Source organism: Struthio camelus, chromosome 6 (genome assembly GCF_040807025.1).
Source record: "Struthio camelus isolate bStrCam1 chromosome 6, bStrCam1.hap1, whole genome shotgun sequence".
Lineage (NCBI taxonomy): Eukaryota > Metazoa > Chordata > Aves > Struthioniformes > Struthionidae > Struthio > Struthio camelus.
In genome coordinates, this window is record NC_090947.1 from 9,461,696 (window position 1) to 9,482,937 (window position 21,242).

Consider the following 21,242-nt stretch of genomic DNA (forward strand, 5'->3'; position numbering starts at 1 on the left):
TTGGCGTTAGAGAGTGCCCTCAGAAGCTTAGGCTAATCTAAATAAGTAATTAGATCAATTAATTCTTTCATTCTCTCTTGTACAGAGGGAGGCCACCCTCTTTGTAACCTTAGTTTAATTGTTGCATTATTAGTGAGTTCAGGGTAGTTTTCAGAGTCAAAAGGAAACTCGTTCCAGTTCCACAAGGTATGAGTCAGAGACATCTGCGGAAGTTGCACTCTGCTGTTGACTTAGTTCAACCACAGAGTAGCCTTCAGTTGATCAGCTTTGCTGTCATTGCCAAGGACTGTTTAGTCAGAGATGTATTATAAAAAGGTCACTTTGTAAAGGAATATAATTTGCCAGAAGAGAGTGTGTTCGTGTTAATCCCAGTCCCAGTTTCTCTCAGGTGCAGATGTGAGTTAAGTACTGCTGCATGACGCTGCAGCCAGCTTCATGGAAAAGGAAGATAAAGGCAAAGACAGATTTGTGGGTTAGGGAGGGACAGCTGTAGAGGAGGGGGTTCTACATGTAATTCCCCTTAATTTCCTTGTTAAGCAAGATCTCTCTGTATGTGACTGATATTTATGGAAATTCAGAGATCGTGTATTGCAGTCTTTTGAGAACCACATGTTCCTGAGGCCAGAAGACAGTTTACTTCTGCATTCTGTATATAGCATTTCTTTGACACTAAGGAGGACAGCAGTACAGCCCTCTCTTGCATTGTAGCCAGATGGATCAGACTTTTTGAAAATGCCATTAAATGTTGGAAGTTCATTACGTTTTTCAAACTTGGGTGTCTAGGAGAAGGCTGGCCAGACAGTGACCCGTGACCCGGCTGTGGTCTGCTACAGCAGCTCATACATGCCTGCAGTCCTTTTCTGAGGGCTGTGATGGTGTGAGTCAGGAGCAAACCACGAGCTGGTGAGCTGGTATGGCACCCGCTGTACATTTCAGGAGCCTTTCAGGTGTGCACATGTGCATTTTGTCATGGGACAGTTGCTGACCCCTGGTTGTGTAACGGGGCAGCTGCCCAACCACCTTGGCCTGTTGCCCTTGAGCGGCCCCATAATAGTTCTTGTGGCCTCCTACAGCAAAGAAGTGAGACTTCCCTGCTCAGAGTGAACAGCTCTGTTTGGGCATGGCTGTTCTCCGAGTCTGAGCTCTTTAGGCAGGACGCATGTAGTGGTGCACGCAGTGTTAATGTACCATGCTGAAGTATTTTGTGTTTCATTGTTGGCATAGCCACTGTACCTGGAGGTCTGTGCGGTAGAAGTAAAGCTTCATTTAGGAACTGAAGTTTTAAAACTTGGCCCATTTTTCCTCACAAATAAAATAACTCTTAAGACTAGAGTTTGTGCTGCCCTGTTACACTGAATTAAACTAACTGCTTGGAAACTGTTTGTTTCAATTGAAAACCCACGTTTTTCCTGTCTGAACATATGGTGAGTTTTCTTTTTAAAATGGGCTTTGCCAGCAGCTTGACTTTATTCTCCAATAAGTCTGAAAGATATGACTCCCTAAAAATTTTAATTGCTTACATCTGGCAAACATTTTACATTTTCTTGAGCGAGAACAAAAATGGCTCCACTCCCATATGTTTCTGACTTTGCTTCAGCAGTGTCTGTAGGAGTGCACCCGAGTCCTAGCAATATTTAACTGAAGAAATTTAATAGTATTTTTTATTAGGTTACCTCAAAATAAAGGCCGTTGTGTTTCTCTCATTCTTGGCAGTGGCTTTACAAGTGATGTTTTGAGCCTGCTGAAATTCTGCATTAGATTAATCTGTAAAGTAGGTCAAACGTTGGGCTTAGGCAGTTCAGAGTTTTTTGTATTGCACGGAAACATTTGGGTCAGCTAAGTGGTGTCTAGAAGGAGAGACATAATTCTGTCTCCAAAAAGTGTTCCTGACAGTGAAATAAGAAGAGTGCAGCAACCTAATTTGTGCTCCCTGTCTGTGTTTTGCAGGTATCTATGCCAGCAGCTCATGCAACGTCTTCTGCACCCACGGTGACCTTAGTTCAGCTGCCCAATGGGCAGACAGTTCAAGTCCATGGAGTAATTCAGGCTGCCCAGCCATCAGTTATTCAGTCTCCCCAGGTCCAGACAGTTCAGGTACTTACGGAAGGACTCGGCCTGATGTGTAAACTGGGCGTTCTAAAGGGCCTGCCCGTTCACTGGTTTCTAATGTGTGTGGATTGTGTTTTCTCAATATATATGTATAAACTTAAAGAGCATGTTGGAGGCAGAATCTGCACAGTATTTGCTGCTCTGTGACTTTTTTCTATTCTGGTTTAACCACTTTTCATTTTCATACATGCTGAGTTTCATTTCCTTCTAGAACTCAGTTGGTGAGTTTAACAGCTCATAGTTTTTCTTATTGTATTTCCATACTTTTCTCTGCTGTGTTTTTATACGTCTTTATTGACTTGTAAGAATTCATGTTATTAGCTCTGAAGTGCACAAAAGGGACTTTAGATAATGTGATTTGTTAATAATTAATGAGGCTAAAGCAATGGGATGAGAGTCTTTGCAGCTTAGAAAACATTTGCATTGTGTTTACAAACACGTCTGTATGTTAATGGTCCTTCAAAACGTACCTATCAGTCCCCTTGTAAAAGTGATTTTAAAATGGCCTGTTGAATGTTGTTTGCTTTGTAAAACCTTCATAACTAATTGTTTTTTTTCCGTAAACCAAGACAGATAATGAAAGAATGAATGAAGAGACTGTTTAAAGACTTAGGAGAAAAGTAGTCTGTAATCCTTAAAATCTGTAACCTTTTAATGTTTTTTTTCCTTTGGAACCACTAAGTCCAGCGTTATCGAACACAGAATCAGAAAACGTTTAAGATACAGCAGCTACACATGACAAAGACTGTACATCATGCCTTTGCTATTAGTGCACTGAGCCCAAAAAACGTTAGTTTTAAAAGCTAGCCACTGTGATTATTTGATACAGATATTTAGCTAGGTATTATTCTTAAAAGTAAGTGATGCGTAATTTAAAACTAGGTCATTCTGATAATAATCTTTGTTTACTCCTTGTCAGCTTTAGTTCTGAGTTCTGGCAGGCCCCTACCCTCCTCAGCCACTGGAGTCAAAAGTTTAGAGTTTAAAGCTATTGGAGGTGAGCAGTTTTCAGATAAGTGCACAAGTTACTAGCCCAGGGGTGGAAGATAGACTGATAATGAAATCATGTTTGGAATTCACCTAGCACAATGCAAAGTGAGAATGTGCTTGGAATACTGTGGTGTTCAGAACCCGGGTAGTTTGCAGCCAGCCTTGGATCTGTCCAAGCCTTCCGTGTGATAGTTGTGAGACTTAGGCACCAGCAAGGTTTTTGAGCCTTTAGGAATCTTCCCTGTGGTGCACAAGATGTCCCGTTATAAGCTGTGTTTCTCACATAGACCTTTAGCTGTTTACCATGTAATTAGCTTTTGCATATTTGTAATGTGAGCTGTTTGAAAAAAAGAAAAGTCCCTGTGTTTATATATTGGAGATATTTTTACGTTTTTAGCATTTCAAATTATTTGAAGTATGATTGATACAAACATTTGAGCTTTCCTACATGAATCTTTGTAAGCGTTTTTAGCACACGCGTTCAGAATTGCAGCATCGCAGAATTTCATTAGCATCTTCAGGTACGACAGTTTCCTGCTAATTTCCCAAAAGAGAAGGCAGTCTCTCTGTAACATGGCATCAAAGGACAAAATACAAAAATCTGCTGCAGTTTCTCAACTTCCATATTTTACTCTTTTGTCTCCAAACCCCTCTACTTTCTATCTTAAGTGACGTTTAGTTATTCTCTCCCTAAACTTGATTGACAACCTTCCTTTCGTTCCTTGAAACGGATGGAAACAAGGAAGGAATCGTGGAAAGCAAAAAGCGTATGGAATTACTATTCATGTTTTCTCATAGGACTATTTCATTTGCAAAGAGAATTCTAACTGACTGTGGTCATTCGTTACTCTATCCATTACTAAACAGCCTGTCCTTGCTATTAGTTGCCCAAGTATATAAGGCTTGCACTGTAGTGTTTTTCACATAACGTGAAGTTCCTTGAAATAGCAGACATGAGCAGTGTCCTGTTGATTTTAACTGCTGTTCTTATTTACAGATCTCTACTATAGCAGAAAGTGAAGATTCACAGGAATCAGTAGACAGTGTCACAGACTCACAGAAACGCAGAGAAATTCTTTCCAGACGACCGTCCTACAGGTAAGGAGGTTAAAGGCAGAGGCATTTGGCTTGAGGGATGCATCCTTCAATTGGGGAGACAAATGCTGTGATTCCATAGTTATTTTTGGATTTAACTATAAATCCATTTAACTAAAATATCTCTTCTGCAAGATCTTTCTATAGAATAGGATGTAAAGAGATAAGCAAATAGTTTGAGAAGGAGGAAACCTCAGCTGTTACACTGAGTTAAGACAGAGATGAGCTGAGAAGCAGCTGATTGCCAGATTTGTAAAAGATTGAGTTATCCTTGTGATAGGTGCCTTAGAGCTAGTTTTAATAGATACTTAGTACACGGAGCGCACTGTAACTTTGCAAGCAAGTTGCTACGGTGTAATCTGTAGTCGGCCTAAAATCAACGTTACTGTTTTTCATTCATGTTGAAATGTTAGCAGCAATCAAACTTAATGCCTTCCTTCTTTGAGACTGTCAATGAGGATGTGATGTTCTGTGGCTCAAGGATAATTCCTGCTTGAGCAAATTTGGTTATGTTTAAAGTTTGAGAAGTCAGGGTTAGGCATCTAGTATCTTTAGTTGGCATGGCAAGAACTTATGTGGCAAGGCCAACTGAGGTGCTCCTTCAAATGGTGTTAGTCATACTTGCTTTAGTAATTTACGCCATGCACACCTTTTTCTGGCCATATGAAATCTCACTTTTCATTCTTAAACATGTTAAATAATTTTAAGGAATAGCAATGGATTTCAGCAGTTTTTAAGTGACTTGTGGATTCCTGCTACTTTGGCAAATTCAGCTGCTCCTTTTTCTTCTTAATGAAGATAGCCTTAGAAATCTAAGCCAGACTCTAGGTCTGAACGTTTCTCGCCAATTTTGTTAGCACTCACAGAATATTTTCTGCCTTCTTCAGGAGCCTGCAAGGCTATCCTTATGAAGATAGTGAAAATCACTACTGAAGATCTCTATTCCTATAGATCCTGGATATATTTTTATTTGTGAGGAAGGGCGTTGCTAACATTAAGGCTGTTCCAGACTTCCTTGCAGTCTGCTTCTGCAGTCAGACACTTATATGTAGAAGAATAGCTAAATATCGTGAGACAACAGAGCTAACTGAGTAAACAAGCAGCAAAACTGAGAAGAGGGGACTTGTGCATTCTATATTCGCATTCAGATGAGCTTGCTTGCCCACAGCACAACCTCTGTCCGTCAACCCAGATCCTGATGACTCTGAAAAATGTAGTAATTGTAAAACTCCTGCATGCAGCTCAGCCACAAGGCCAGTGTAGGAGCCATTTCAGAAAGGCTGAGCCAGACTACAGCTGCGTCAAGCGAGTTCCCAGCTGGCGTTATCCAAGCTACTGTAACTTGCCCCAGAGACACAGTCAGTACAGATAGGTTCCTGAAATTAGAGAGCTATACCTCTTCCTCAGCAACTCCGCTTTGACCCTGATTGCTGAGTGCCGAGGTACTTCCTGTGTTCTCCAGGTCGAGTCATATCTTCTATGTTTCTAAAGCTACTGCCTTACCTTTTATTTTATATGCATCTTTATGTTGGCAATGATAGGTTTTAGCCACCAAATCACATCTGACAGGAGTTAAAAAAGCAGTGAGCTATAATTTCTCTTTTTCTATTGTGAGCTTTGTGGGTTTTGTTCCTCATCCTCCCTGCTCTCTCCAGAGTTTTTCATCTGTTTTGTCCACTAGTTTTTCTGGCCTGACACCTCGATTCCAGACTCTTTTGACAGGAATCTGTTACTTGTGCATGCGGTGCTTGGCACAGTGGAGTGCTTGTGCAACATTGGGGTTCCTGTGTGCATACAGAGTCAAAATAGCAACAGTATAGGCTCTGTTTGTCAAGTTGCTTGGCAAAGTGACCAGTCTCCCCGAATAGCTCCATACAGATGTGCTGGCTCCCAAAGCCTTAGAAGCCGTATTTAAGAAATGAATGTTGTCTTGGAGCTTGGTTCTACAGCTGTGTTTGCTTCATCACACTTTGAGTTCTAGAGACACAGGTCGCAGGAAAACATGGGATGAACGTCACAAAAAATGTTCCCTTTATTTGCTACGAGAAGTAGAATTTTGCAGCAGCAGCTGATAGAATGTGCCACCAGTAACAACAGCTTTACAGTAGTCGGTCTGGGCTACAGTGCTTAGTCTAACTGCTGCAAATTGCACCAACTGTTATGGTCAGTCTTACATTAATGTTAAGTGGGATCGGTAGCTGTAACGTTTTAGCAGTTTTGGCTTTGGATAATTAAGCCACATAAGTAGGCAAACAACCTGTTCTTCTTTCCTTTACTCTTGCAAATCTCGACTCTCTCAGGCAGGATGGCTGCCTCGTTTGTGAACGTAACTGCATGGGTTTCGCTTAAACACTGAGCGTTGCCTCTCAGGCAGGTGTTAGATTGTAAACTGGTAGCTCTTTACAAGCATTTCTGCTAACTTCCTTTCTACTCAAGTCTCTGGCCTTTATGGTCTTTGAAACTTAGCCGTTCCCCTGATGTAAATGAGGAGATAGGTTTTACATACTTTTGCTTTCTTCATATCTTTATGTGGCTGAAAGCAGGAAACAAGTAAAAATATATGAAGGAGAAACGTTTTTAAGAAAAAAAGAAGGCTGCAATAGTTGTATCTTATGTCGAGAAGCACCTGAGCTCCATCTGTGTATGGCACTTTGAGCAATCTTCTGCAGAAAGAGTTTGGTTTGTCCTGGTTTTTCATTCTGCCCCCGTTATTTCCTTTGCTGGCTCACTGCACTTTGCAGTTTTCCCCAGCATCATGTATCAAATAGACTTTTTTTTTACTTGTTACTTTTTATTAAAATCTCTGCAACACACTGTCTTTTCCAGAAAAATTTTGAATGACTTGTCCTCAGACGCCCCAGGAGTGCCAAGGATCGAAGAAGAAAAGTCTGAAGAGGAAACAGCAGCGCCTGCCATTGCCACTGTTACGGTGCCAACTCCCATTTACCAAACCAGCAGTGGGCAGTACAGTATGTAGTCCATATTTCTCAGTGGTGCTAGTAAGTGGGGATGAGAAGATGAAGAACTATAATTTGTATGACTGTTTGGGCTAGGACAGTGCAGGAGGACAATACAAGATTACTTTAATTTGACTGTTCGATACCCATAACTGTCAAAACACATTCCCATTGTAAGTATTTAAAATGTTCAATTTACATTCTGGGACTGCTTGCTAGTGTTAGTGCAGCAAACGTTCTGCATCCTGAGACAAAATATGAGTTAACCATACAGCTATTATAAACATTGACTTGCAGGAACCAGATGAGGGAATTCAGAAGTCTTTTTCTTTTTTTCCTGGCAGATTATTAGTCCTGACTCACTAAATTGTTACCTTATTAATAGAAAGAACATTACAGTCTTCAATTACATTTTCAGAGAGTCCTGAGAAAAATAAGGATTCCAGTAAACTTATTTAAAATACATAATAAATATAAGTTTCTGCGTTTGCAATGTCTTTATTCATTAGATTTTATGGATATATTGCATTGACATAAAGGATTGAAGATATAGCAGTAAAGCTACTATTCACATAGTCTCACACAAACAAATGAACTCAGTCTTTAATGTACAAGAGGGAGAAAGAGCTATCTGCTCGCATCTTTCTCTTACGTGCCTTTAAAATTTTGTATCTCTGTTTACCCCTTAGCCACTTTCCCTAATATCCTACTTAATGTTATTGAGATTGATGTAGTTCACTCTGCTTTTTTTACCATCACTGTAAAAAAACTGCTCACGCCGATGTCTGAGATTTGGGTGTACCTGTATATGGGAGCACAGTGAAATTCCATAAACATACAGATTGAGAAGTGATCTCAGTACACCTGAAAGACAGGTCTGAGGGGAAGAAAAGGAAAAAAACAACAAAGTAAGACTGCATAAAGGAAAGATTTGTGTGAAATTTGGCCTGTATGAGTCAAAACACTGCTAGGAAGGTGCTATGGAAGTTGTACAGAAGGGGAAATAAGAGTCAGAAGAAAAAGTCCCAAAGCCAGAAGAAGGTGAAAAACAAGATGGATAGCCATAGCAGCAGAAGAATCTAAAAGGAGTAAAGCATGAAACAGGAGAGGAATTTCAGAGGAGAAGAAAAAAAAAAGCAAGGACTGAGGAAAAGACCTAAGTCCACCGAGAAGAAAAACCTAACTAATAAAAAATATTCCTCAGGGGAGGACTTTAATTCTTCCGTGTGATGCTGTTTTGTCAGAGCAACTAATGGTGTTTTAGGAAGCGTTTTTTAGCCCCCCAAAATATTTATCTCATGAAAAATTAAAAGCTTACTGCTGAAGCATGGTTTCTTCAAATGTACATGAAAGCAATGTGTCTGATTTAAGGGTGTTTAAGGGTTGGTGGGATTTAAGTCAGTATTCTTCTGTATCTAGGCATAATACTATAAGTTAATGAGTATATTAATCTCTTAAACGCTGTATCAAATTTCTTTGTCCTCAGTTGCTATTACCCAAGGAGGAGCAATACAGTTGTCTAACAACGGCACAGATGGAGTACAAGGTCTCCAGACATTGACTATGACCAATGCAGCTGCAACCCAACCTGGCACCACCATTTTACAATATGCACAGACCACAGATGGACAACAGATACTCGTACCCAGCAACCAAGTTGTTGTACAAGGTGAGAAACTTCACAGTCAGTCATTCTGTATAACATTTTCTCCGCACAGATATAACTTGCCAACCTAACTCCCTCAAATGTGTCAGGAAACAGAGTTAATGGCTTTGACACAGATCAGTCTCCAAAATGGTTAAAAGAAATTACAAACAAAGCTCTTTGTCACATTTGCTTGGCACCTTTCCTCTCAGTCCAATAAATTTGTGGATACTTTGGTTTCACTTCAGAAAAAAAACATACTCATTTTTCCCTTTTGTATTTCCTGCATTCTGACCACATGATTTTTGCTATGTGTTCTTCAGAAACTCATACTATAAGCCACTTCAGAATTCTGAGTCCTGCCAGACAGTCAGCTGCAGCAACAATAAATTTGAAGCAAAGCGTTTAAATTAGGAAAGAGAGGTTGTTTGATATGTTCTTTCCATAAGGAGAGTTTCATTTATTAGTAATTTTTCCCCTTTTCAATTAAAGGTCATATTTCCTTTCTGTTGTGATTCCTGTCACTGTTCAACAACTATTTAATCTTTGAATCTTAGAATCATGGAATAATTTCGGTCGGAAACAGCCTCAAGAGGTCATCTGGTCAAAACTCCCACTCAGAGCAGGGAGGGCAACTTCAGGGTTAGACCAGGTTGCTTTTTGTTGATTTATTAAAATATATGTTTTGATTTATTAAAAATTAGGGGGAAGGAGGGTTATTAAAAATTTGTTTGATTAAAAAAAAGAATAAAAGTGGGCTTTTGCTTTTGTGATTGTAAAGCAGGTAATCTGAGGTCATCAGGCATCAGTGAACATACATAGCTGAGAAAAATTAGCTAATGTTGCATTGATCGTCTGGTTATTGTGTTTCTTAAGCAAATGCGATTTCTTTGGGTAGTATATTCAGGCACATATAGCACTCCTAGTTTAAAAAAAAAAAAAGAAAAACTTGTTCATCCTAGAGAAATAGTAAAGTCGAGTGCCTGACTTGCACTGTCTCTCTTGTCAGTGTAAATGCTGCATTTTTACACCCTCTTTTTCTGCCCCAGATACTTACTCATGTAGTTTCCCCTTTTGCACGTACTCATTTTGGAGCACAGCTAGAAATATTGTTTGCCTTCATTTTGTTACAGCTGTTAAAACTGCCCAAAAACAGAAGTAAAAGAACTGTACCAAGAGAAAAAGTACAGCATTGCAGCAAGACATATGAAGTTATCGAGCACAAGTGAAGACTTCTTCATCAGGAATGACTAAAACTTTGCATATGTTAATAAACTAACACTGAGATAGCAGTGATGACCCAGATAATGGTCATCCCTCCTATACTGTAGCCCAGAGTGCATGGTTAGGTAGGTGAGAAGGTGCTTTTCACAGCATATTAAAACAGTGCTGTCACCAAACTGACATGTTGTTCCCCTGTGGCTCTTGTCTTTCAGCGGCCTCAGGAGATGTGCAGACTTATCAGATTCGCACCGCCCCTACCAGCACCATTGCACCAGGTGTAGTCATGGCATCTTCCCCAGCACTTCCAACCCAGCCAGCAGAAGAGGCTGCACGGAAGAGAGAAGTGCGTCTAATGAAGAACAGGCATGTACATTTAGTTTGTTTTTTTTTTCTGATCAACTGTGCTTAGAACCAGAGTGTTGAGCAGTAGGACTCATTGTCTTGCTTTACTCATTTTATGACATGCTTTCTGAAGAAGGTGCCTTTATTTAAAGATGCAAAGTGAAAAAGCACATCTGCTAATGCTGTATATTGTGATTACGAAACCATAAGTAAAGGTGTCAGACTCATTCTGAGAGATGTGTGAATTACCACTTTTGTTTGTGGCAATGAGGAGGAAAGGTCACTGCTGAGAGCCTATCTTACAGTCTTGTTTTGATTGTGGGTATGTTCTTAGGAACACTACGGTTAGTTGGTTTTTGGAGTTAATACGTTCTTGGAGTCTCCTTTCCTGGATTCTTTAGCTTAGCCTTCTGCATGCATTTTGCTTGCTGCTGGCCCACTCTCACTCTCTGAGGGTATTTTCTTTCCTGTCTCACTTGTCTTTAGCTGCTTGCCCTTTGGATTCTATTCTCTGGAGGCAGAAAGGCTCAAGGGAAAGCTAAAGGAGCAGCTACTCCTCTGATGTTTTGTGGACTCAGTAGTGGCAGTACAGGGGCTGAAAGAGGGGGAGAGGAGACTTGACTCTGTAGGAATTAGTGTGAGGAGGAACAATCGAGTCTACTGATGTATGGCTTAGTGGAGGCAGCAAAGACTGGGAGCAGAAAGAAGTTGGACGTAATCTTCCTCAAGCTGAGTGCTATGCAAGAGGGAAGGTGCCGGCCCGAGCCGACTCATCCTACCAGGCTTGAGCTCCACTGATAGGCCACAGGTTTGAGTCTGTACATTAAACCATTTCACTGGGAAAACAGCAATGCTTCCTTCCCCTGTGGCGGAGGAAAAGTCTCTTGAAAGCGCTGCTTAGCTGGTTTACCAGTCTGAAAAGCCGACGTTACACAGGTACAGGTATGTGTATCTTCTGTAGATTGTTAAGCTGTGAACACAAGGGACAGTCACATGAGCAGACTCAGAGCTTATTTGAGTCGCTTGAATGAAGAAATAAATAATGCTGAACTGTAGAATTTACTTTTCTAAAAGGTGTTTGTCCAGAATCTCACACATCTCCATTTTTATATGGTTTTCTGATATCAGTGAATAGTAGATGTTGTTGTCCACCCCTTCAAGCGTCCTGTATTTGAGAAAAAATTAATTGGCATTTTGAATCCCCTCATTTAGTCAGAAATTCTACCCAGTAAAAGAAAGCCTTACTATTTGGAAAAGCCAACAAAAAACATGCAGAATTACCCTGTGCTTTAATTAAATTGACACCTTTTGCAACAGTGCCATGTTGCATGTACTGTTTGTAGCCTGCCTAATTGATAGATATTTCCAAAGCTGGGCTTCACAGAGAAGTGGGGTAAAAAGGCTGTAGAAAGACAGATGGGGCGGTGATATTTATTGAAAGATTATAGCATAATCGTAGATACTGTTGTGCAATTTTTCTGTGTGTAAGTTTTAAATTTTAAAAGCTCTCTTGTAGTTCAGTATAACTCTAGTTGTTCATAATGAATAATTAATGCCTGCACACTTGAGGCAGCTAAGTGCCCATCCTGGCACAAAATCGCAAAAGGAAAGAAAAGGTTGTCACCTAGGAATATATATTAGTAGTTTACTGCTTGGAGGCACAACTCTTTCCTGAGTTCTTCAAGTTCTTGAAGTCTTTCCTGACCACAGTAGTGGTTATTTTTGATGACACAACTAACAGTCCAATATGACTTTAAATTCTAAATATTGCACATGGCCCCCTGAGGAGCTACAAATATATGAAATAGTATTTGTGGGACTGGGAGTATTTATGAGAGTCCTGGTGGACAACAGGTTGACCATGAGCCAGCAATGTGCCCTTGTGGCCAAGAAGGCCAATGGTATCCTGGGTTGCATTAGGCAGAGTGTTGCCAGCAGGTCAGAGGGAAGTAATCCTGCCCCTCTACTCAGCCCTGGTGAGGCCTCACCTGGAGTATTGTGTCCAATTCTGGGCTCCCCAGTACAAAAGAGACATGGAGCTACTAGAGCGAGTCCAGCAGAAGGCTACCAAGATGAAGGGACTGGAGCATCTCTCCTAGGAGGAGAGGCTGCGGGAGCTGGGCCTGTTGAGCCTGGAGAAGAGAAGACTGAGGGGGGAATCTTATCAGCGTATATAAGTATCTGAAGGGAGGGTGTCAAGAGGATGGGGCCAGACTCTTCTCTGTGGTGCGCAGGGATAGGACAAGAGGCAACAGGCACAAACTGAAACACGTGCAGTTCTGTCTGAACATGAGGAAGAACTTTCCTGTGAGGGTGACGGAGCACTGGAACAGGTTGCCCAGAGAGGTTGTGAAGTCTCCTTCGCTGGAGATACTCAGAACCCGCCTGGGCGCGATCCTGGGAAATATGCTCTAGAGGACCCTTCTTGAGCCAGGGGGGTTGGACTAGCTGATCTCCAGAGGTCCCTGCCAACCTCAACCATTCTGTGATTCTGTGAGTGACAAATGGACACCTCAGCCCTTTCAGGGCTTGCAAACAAGATTTTCTTCACCCTGTCTCATTTGTGGAGCTGGATTTTTAAAAATGTTTTTAGAGTCTTCTTACCAGGTTATTCCTGGAAGAGACATTCTTTTGTATCTAGTACTACAATTACTATTTATCTAGTGAGTGGAAGAACTAGGTTCAATTTTCTCCTCTCATTTCCCAGAACATTGACCTTATCAGCAACCTATACAGAATTTGCAGTGGGTGGACACTGAGTCTCTCCTTGTGAAGCCGTTCTGCTTTGCACTTAAAAGATCCAGGGCAAAGCAGCATGTATGTATGCATGTATCTACACTGTGCTGCTTTGACAAGCCACGTTGCAGGAGGGCGGCCCTCTGCATGCTCCACCTCTGTCCACCTATGGCATTTAGCCTTGTGCTTCCTCTGCAAGTTGGTGCCCTTACTACTGTTGCTGTGCAGGACAGCTTTTCCCTTGGTGTTAGTGCCTTCAGGATGCTCACCAGCACACGAGCACCTTGCAGGTATTTTTCAAGGCATTCTAAGTATATTACCATCTGAGTTATGTACTGGCAGCTTAATCTTTACAAGAGAGCCTTAAGAGATTGACTGTAGTGAGGCTTGTTTCAACACATCTGCATTGCCATCTTCTTGACATGGCAGATGAGGGCTAAAGAGTGAGTATGGTTGCTGGTGACTGTTTATATTATGGTGATTTCTTATTTGAGTGGTTTATATTATCACTGCAGTGAGATGGGCATCGTTAACAAAATGAAACTGTTGTTTGAGAACAGATACATGAATGCTTTAAATGCAGCTTTTTTGCATTGATTCAACAAAGCTTTTTTTACATCCTGACTATCACTATTTGGCTGGACTACAGCAAAGGGAAAAGTTAAGACTATAAAGAGATTAACATTGCTCTTACCTTTTTTGTTATTCGCCTCTTAATAATAATAAAACTAATGAAATTAGAGCAGCAGCATTGCACTCAGCCTAAAGGCTCTAATTTAAATCCAGCAAACAGAATTTTGTCATGGAGTAGGATCATTTTCTCACACCAGCAGGATTTTACTGGTGCTGACTTACTGAGATCTGTATGGTGAAATGATCCTCGGCCCTTGAGCATTTGTGATTTGTAAGGTGAAATTATTATGAACTCAGCCTTTTTTCCCAACTTATGAGTTGTTTCTTACAATACTTCCGTGTTCTAAAAATGGCATCATTAGATAAATGTTTGACCTGAGCAGTTAAGCAAACCATGTCTTATAAATAATTTTTCTGGATGTGAATGTCCTTTTTTGCTTTACAGAGAGGCAGCACGTGAATGTCGCAGGAAGAAAAAAGAGTATGTGAAATGTCTAGAAAATCGAGTGGCTGTGCTTGAAAACCAAAACAAGACACTGATTGAGGAGTTGAAAGCACTTAAGGACCTTTACTGCCACAAATCAGATTAATTTTGGATTCCCATTTTCACTTGTCCAGGTGGGATTGAGACTGGTTCTGGCTATAACCAGAAAGACAAAGTAAACTTTTTATTTTCTAAACATTTCTTTTTTTCTATGCGCAAAACTGCCTGAAAGCAACTACAGAATTTAATTCGTCTGTGCTTTGCATCAAACTGTGAATGTTCAAACACTTGCCTCCACTTCTCTCCCCCTACAAGATTATTTTCATCATTGAATAATCTGAGTGTGAAGAAGAAGAACAGGCTTCTTTCTCATCTCCCCATCCGCGTCAAGGATAACAGTGGTCACTTGGGAAGTTACTGTGGGGGAGGGTCCTTTTGTAATGATTTCAAGAATTTGTGTTGAGCTCTTTTGATTGCCTTAGAGACAGAACCACCCCAGCCTCTTGGCCCAGAGAGCCATCTGGGCCACATACATTGAGCATGTATGGTGCAATGAAGAAGCAATGGTTGCCAAATTGGTTTCACATATTCATTGTAAACTATAAAAATACATGGCTAAGTGACATGCCAAATGAAAGGCGCTTCACAGTCACATTCTTGGTGTGGAGATAACATACGTTTATTAAACTAGCCCAGGAGGGTTTTTGATGTGTAATCTGTGTAAAACCCTCCTGGATTAATAAAAACTTCTCCATACCTCAGAAACACATGCATTGAAACTGGCTTCACTGGTCAGTTGCTTCTTTGAAGCATATTGTGTACAAGTGTGTTCAGCATTCTGAATGCACAAAAAGAAATCACCAACTTCATAGGATATTGGTTGGGAAATGATATTTAGATGGGAAATGAACTCAAAAAAGGAACAACAGTAACGTTTAGAAAACAGTCACATAGTAAGCACGGGTAATGCGTGAAAGCACTGTCTATTTGTATCAGGACAACTAAGCAGTTGAAGCATGGCCAACTCCACATACATATTCCCTGATGACAGTATAGTCTCAGTGTCCCAAGTCCTTTTAAGCAGTTAGGTTGTTTCTATTTCCCTACCACTATCTTATGTAATGGAAATTACTGTACTGATTGGAAACATTATCCTGGTTTGCTGAAATTCTTTCTCAAACTTTGAGGCCATCTTCCATGCATAAATTAAATTGCAGTATGGTAACTACCAGGAAAGCTTCAGACATTGAAGAGGACTTCAAACATGCATATTCCAGCTGGCTTCTGCGTTGCAAGGGACAATATTGATTACTTGAACCTGCCCAGGCTAACTAAATTTTTAATTTATTCAGAGGACTTATTAATGTAAAGGATAAGATTTACCAAATTGTTTATTCATGTGAGTAAAATTACTCATGTGCCTAGGATGTTTGCAAGACCAGACTTCTTGTGTGCACTGAGGAAATGTGATCTTTCCCAGATTCACATTGTAAAAAAAGTAGAACACTGTACTCAACATTAGGACTTCCATTGTGTGTCAAAAAGAATCATGCTCAGTTTACTGGCCCTCTGAAGCCAGTCTCTTGATATGTTAACTTGGGTCACTTGATGGAGTAAGTTTACTTTGGGCCCCGGTCCAATTTTATGTATAGAGACATAAAAATAGGACTCTGGTCTGTACTAATGCCTTGCCTAGCTAAGTATTAGCTAATATGTTCTCCCATTCACTCTATCTGTTTTTAAGATAAATTTCAAATGCAAGCTTTTAAAGGGTTATACAGTCAATGTAACATTATAAAAAGAAAATTTGCCAGACTCTAGGCAATTGAGTCTCAAACAGCTATAGCAGTATTAAAAGTTCTAGTTTTCTCATTTGAGAGGGCATTCAGTTTCCAAGAGACTTTAAAGGAGCAGGGTTAAACTTGTAGCATTATTGTTAAATCTAGAGTTATCGATAATTTCAAATTATGTTTATATTTCAAATAAGAGAACATAAGTATCAGAAAGAACTCATTTCCAAATTAAGTTTTGTGGGGTTTTATAAATGATCTATTTTTATCTGCCATAGAGAATTAATTTTCATTTTTTTATTTAACGGAAGATAAATTTATTAGTTTAGCAGTACAAATTTAAGAAGACCCTAAATTCTCAGTCACACTTTTATAAAAACTGTCCGATTCTTAGAGACAGAGAATAGATGCATTTCACTTACAACGGTTACTGATTTTTCAGAACTAGCACTAGAAGTAGCAGTGTTGATAATGCGGGAGTAATTCTTGTCAAACATGAGGCTTACGATGGCTTCATTGAATGGTTCCTCCGGCTTTCAGATCCATCAGAACGGCTGTACACGCCTACTCTAGGGCAGTTTCTTTTGTAGAACCATTGATTTGCAAAAGCTTGACGTTTTACCGTGAACCTGACAGAGGCTAGCCGTGATCCAAGCGCTGTTCCTCGTGCGTAATTAGCACTGTCTAGCACCTGCTGACAGTCACTCAGCGCAAAGCCTGGGAGCTGAATGGACTGGGGAGCCCCAACCGCTACCAGGACCTGGTTCTAAGAGAGGGGTGAAGGAAATCTGCGTTGGCAGTGCGAGGAGGACTGCGTTACTGCTTTTTGTTTGTGCGTGTTCTGTGAGTAGTCCGTAGTGTTAACAGCCTAGACCTCATCAGCAACAAATGTTTCACTAAGAAGAACCACCTTATTTTAAAAGTACATATTATTTTTATTTTTGGTGCACTGAGGATTTGGGGACTTTAATTTCTTTAATGGAAACTTTAAATGACAATGATTAAAAAAAAAAAAAAGTGTTACACCAAGTACAGGCCTGGCGAAGGTTACCCATACATGCTTTACTATTCATAGTGACCCAGAAAGGGAAGGAATATGATACAGGCATCCATTCATATATCATTTACCTCAGTAGTGAGGTTGGGGTAGTCAGCCTCTATAAACTAAGGCCATTTGGAAGTAGAATGGAAATTATGCTGGCAGGGGGGAGGGAGGGTTAGTTTTATATCTCACAGTTGTGAGTTTTGAAGAATTGATAGCCTGTTTTACCTGAAGAGAGGGTTAGAAAGGGCTAGATCCATTATGTTCATAATAAACAAGAATTGATTTGAAATATAATTTTTGTAATGTCATTATTTTGCAAAACAACAGCACCGATCAGGCAGTTAAGATATTGTCAGAGGTGCTCTTTTAATTTAGATATTCTTGGAAAAATACGTATGTATAATATATGTACATATATATATATATATATATATACACACAGTATATAATCTACAGCTCTGAGAGCTTTTAAGTCAGGAATGCTGAGTATTATAGTATATGGAGGTCAGAAAAAATTTTTACTTTTCTGTGTGTGTCTGGGTGTGTGCGGATATGTGCGCGTGTGTGAAAGCTCCCCTGCCCCAGTAGTTCTGGGCTGCATTATTCTAGCGCTTATTACTGAGTTGTTTGTGCTGTTTTTCAGTTATCCGTTTTCAACCATTTTATCTCATCTTTCATGGCTTTTGTGTTTTTTTTCTTTGGAGATTTTTGAAATGATGTAAACAGTTGTTTTAAAACTCCCTCTCCCTCAAAATAATTCACTTTTGTGCTTTTTCTCTTTGGCAGCTATATATCAAAGGCAAAAGCAATTGGAAGGATTGTTAGCTATTTGGGGTGTTTTTTGTTGTTTGTTTTTTTAAGGAACCACTGGTAAGACTTCTGTTTTCCTCTTGGGGTAGTGGCTATGCATCTTTATTCAAGCAGTGATTTCACCAGAGCGGGATAGTTGCCAGCACCATTGCTTGTATGTGAAAGCACAATTTCAGCCTGTCATGCTCTTCAGGGCTGTACAGACACCTCTAGGGTTCTGGCTCTTCTGTAGTTCATGTTTTGTGTCTCAGACCACTGTCTTCTCTGGTATTTTACATTGATCAGAAAATTGGCGGGGTGTTTGGAATCATTAAGAGGCTCAGGAAAAAAGAAAAGTTAGATCTAATAAGGAAAAACAGCCCTGATAGTTTCTGATCTAAATTTGTACTACGTTTTTTCTTTAAATCTGGGCTTCCAATAGACAAGCAGCTGCAAGTCGTCATCTTCTGGCAAAAACGGGCTCGGCTCTTTTTTTTAATTTTAGATAGATAGCCAGTGCTTTTTGTGGGTTAAAGTAAAGTAAAGTCTCCTCCTCAAAGCAAGTTCATTATCAGTGGTTGCAGATCTATGACAATTTGTAAGATGATTTCACTGGTTTTTGGAGACCCTGTTTTTTATTGTCATTTTTTCACCCTGAAGCTGGTTAGTGATGTAACATTTGCCAATAATCTAACCAAAAGGTCATGTATTTATTTTTGTTACATTATATTCTTTGTAAATGTTTGATTAAAATGTGCACTTTTAAAAAACAAAACAGAGCAAAAGAATAAAGAGAAATTGGGTACTGGTTTTTCTTGAGAAGCTCCCTGGCACAATTGCTGTAATCCTGCTGCCTGCGCACATCCCACTCCTCTCCCCACACCAGTTGACTCTTTCACAACTTTAGTTTTTATAAAACGAAGCTGATTAGCACCTGGCTTCCGGCAGGCATTACTTTTAAATGGCAGGAGAGTCGAACTGGCGGGACTGAAGACTGTGAAGAATTAAGTGTATGGTGTCTCAAAGCGATATGTACAGGAAGGACGTGAAACTATTTTTAGACAGACTAGAACTAGTTCAGTGATCCCAAGTGAGAAAGGGGAATGAAGTTGGAAGGAAAGCTAAACTCTTGTTCAGTCACTTTACTCCCCTGTTCTTAATTTGATTTGGCTGCAAATTTTAAAAGCTGCATTCCAAGAAAGTAAATAGAGGCTTTACAGTTCTTTGATACCAAGAGGTAAAGGAGCGTTGACAATTTGTCATCCTGCTTTAAAGGGAAAAAAGCACCACTAACTTTCTTGTGCAGGAACAATGATAATTTAGCTATAGTCCTGGATTCTGTCACTGTAAGCAAGTTTTAAAGGCGTACAGTACACTCATGGTTCTCGTGTACTGTGACTGGGAACTAGTTCCCTTGAGCTGTTGAATTTGCTAGTTAGGAAGAACACTGATTTTGCAGAAACCTGAATGTATCATGAAGCTCAGTCAGCCTGGGAGGAGCCAGACTGATAAGAGAAACAGGACAGTCCTAACTCTACTGTGTGCTCGTGACAGGTTCAGGACTGTGGATGGATATGGCTTAAATTTGTACATCTTTTGGGAAAAGGGACCAGATCCAGTTTGTAAAGAAGGTTTGTATTTCAGGTGTTTTGCCTTGGAATGTATTTTTTAAATGTATTTAAGCCCTGGCCTGCAAAGAGACTTGCACAGGTTAATTTGTGTAGCACAAATTAAAGACGCTGACCTGTCTGCATTCTAGTACTGCAAGTGCAGAGTTTTTGACTTGCTGTGTAAGAGGGTAAGTTTAGGTCTCGCTTTCACCAGCAAGAAGCAGGAAAAGTCAGCTGTCCTCAGGAGCTCTATGCTGGGCAGGGAAAGGGCCAGGGAAAAGGTCTGCAGTTAGTACACTTCCAGGAGCTGACCACATACTGTACTCATGACTTGGGAGCAGTCACTTCATTGAGTCGCAGCCACAGCTATATGGTATTTCTCTAAATTAGGAGACAGCTGAGTAAAAACAAGGGGAGGGAAGGCCTTGAGCCACTCAGTTGTGTGGAGATGGCCAAAATGAAGGACTGAGGATGTTAGGTCGCTCTCTACAAGTTATGTTTTATCCAGGTGCCACTCCATTGTTTGTGTGTAATGACATTTATTTATATTATAAATTTTTTAAAAATTTAGAATTGCGAGTTTGTATGAGATTTGACTGTGCTACTTATGCGGACTTCTAGGGATGGGAGGGGGAACGGGGCAAGGAGAGGCGCTAGCCAGCCCCTCCGCAGACTTGTCCCCAGATTGGTTGTTCACTTCAAAAACGAATTCTTTCTAGTTTGGATTTATAACTTGCAATTGTTTTGGAACAATGTTTTTCAGGGAAGCTTCTAGAGCAAGGGTTATTATTCTCCTTTTGTAATGTATGCTGGAAAGAGTAATTTCACCTCACCTGCATTTCTGATTCTTTACCCAAAGCGTATCAGCACAGAACAGGGTATTTGAGCTGGACTCCCACGTACCTGTGGAAGTTAAAAGACTAAATGCAAATCCATTGTTGGGGGGGCAAAAAATCTTATTTACGTTTCCCCAAAATTTAGAAACATCCCTCTTTTTTTTTTTTTTTTACTTATTTTTTGTGCTTTATCTGTGTTTTAAAATAATTGTACTGGGTTATAATGCATTTTATTAACACTATGTACATATTAGCTGCTTTGTGTTTCAGAATGGTAGTAATTGCTTTGTATATTAAAGTGATTCTTGTGAATTTGTGAATTACTGTCATAAAGAAGTGCTTTTTCTTACTGTAACCTTTGTGGTATAAACTGTCATAACTCCCTTTTTACACAAACATTTATGTGCAGTCACATAAACATGCTTTAAAAAACTCTTCAAAGTCTCTTTTTTGAGCAGGATGTTCCATTTACATTAATTGAGGAGCAAATGGTAGCTAGATAGAACCGTGGGAAAAGGCATATTTTAATCAGATTGTGGTGTCCCCTCTCTTATGATCTGTAGCCTGCTGTAAGTGTTTATGAGATAATTTTCTCAAAGGGAAGGCTTTTTAATTTTAATTAAATTTAATCAGATTAATGAGAGGTTAAAGCCTGAAGGACAGTTTCTCTTCCATTTCTGAATCTTATTTTTAAATCTGCTTTATTGTACCCGTTCTCGTGGTAAGTAGTTCCGTTTGATTAATGTGTGACAGATTTTTTCCCTTGTACAGTTTAAATATGCTGTCTTTCCCACTTTTAAACATTCCTGTAAACCATGTAGTACTGAATTTAATAACAGAAGAGACGGCAGCAAACACTGCAAAGATCATAACTCGATTATGTAATCTACAAAGCTGGATCAAAACACTGGGATAAAAGCCAGAAGAACAAATTCAACGCTGATGTAAACCCACCTC

General features: G+C 40.0%; 1 protein-coding gene across 3 annotated transcripts in view; it reads left to right on the forward strand.

The window, feature by feature from the left end:
- CREB1 (cAMP responsive element binding protein 1) overlaps nt 1-20,720 on the forward strand; it is a 42,341-nt gene extending 21,621 nt beyond the window's left edge. For 2 of the 3 annotated variants that reach the window (XM_068948107.1, XM_068948108.1), the window contains 6 exons: nt 1,948-2,094; nt 4,097-4,197; nt 7,021-7,163; nt 8,638-8,820; nt 10,233-10,383; nt 14,177-20,720. In XM_068948107.1, coding sequence (XP_068804208.1) covers nt 1,948-2,094; nt 4,097-4,197; nt 7,021-7,163; nt 8,638-8,820; nt 10,233-10,383; nt 14,177-14,321 — 870 coding nt within the window. In that variant the 3' untranslated portion in view covers nt 14,322-20,720. The remainder of the gene's footprint in view (nt 1-1,947; nt 2,095-4,096; nt 4,198-7,020; nt 7,164-8,637; nt 8,821-10,232; nt 10,384-14,176) is intronic. The other variant, XM_068948109.1, reaches the window with a different exon arrangement.
- Nucleotides 20,721-21,242: the final 522 nt, after the last annotated feature.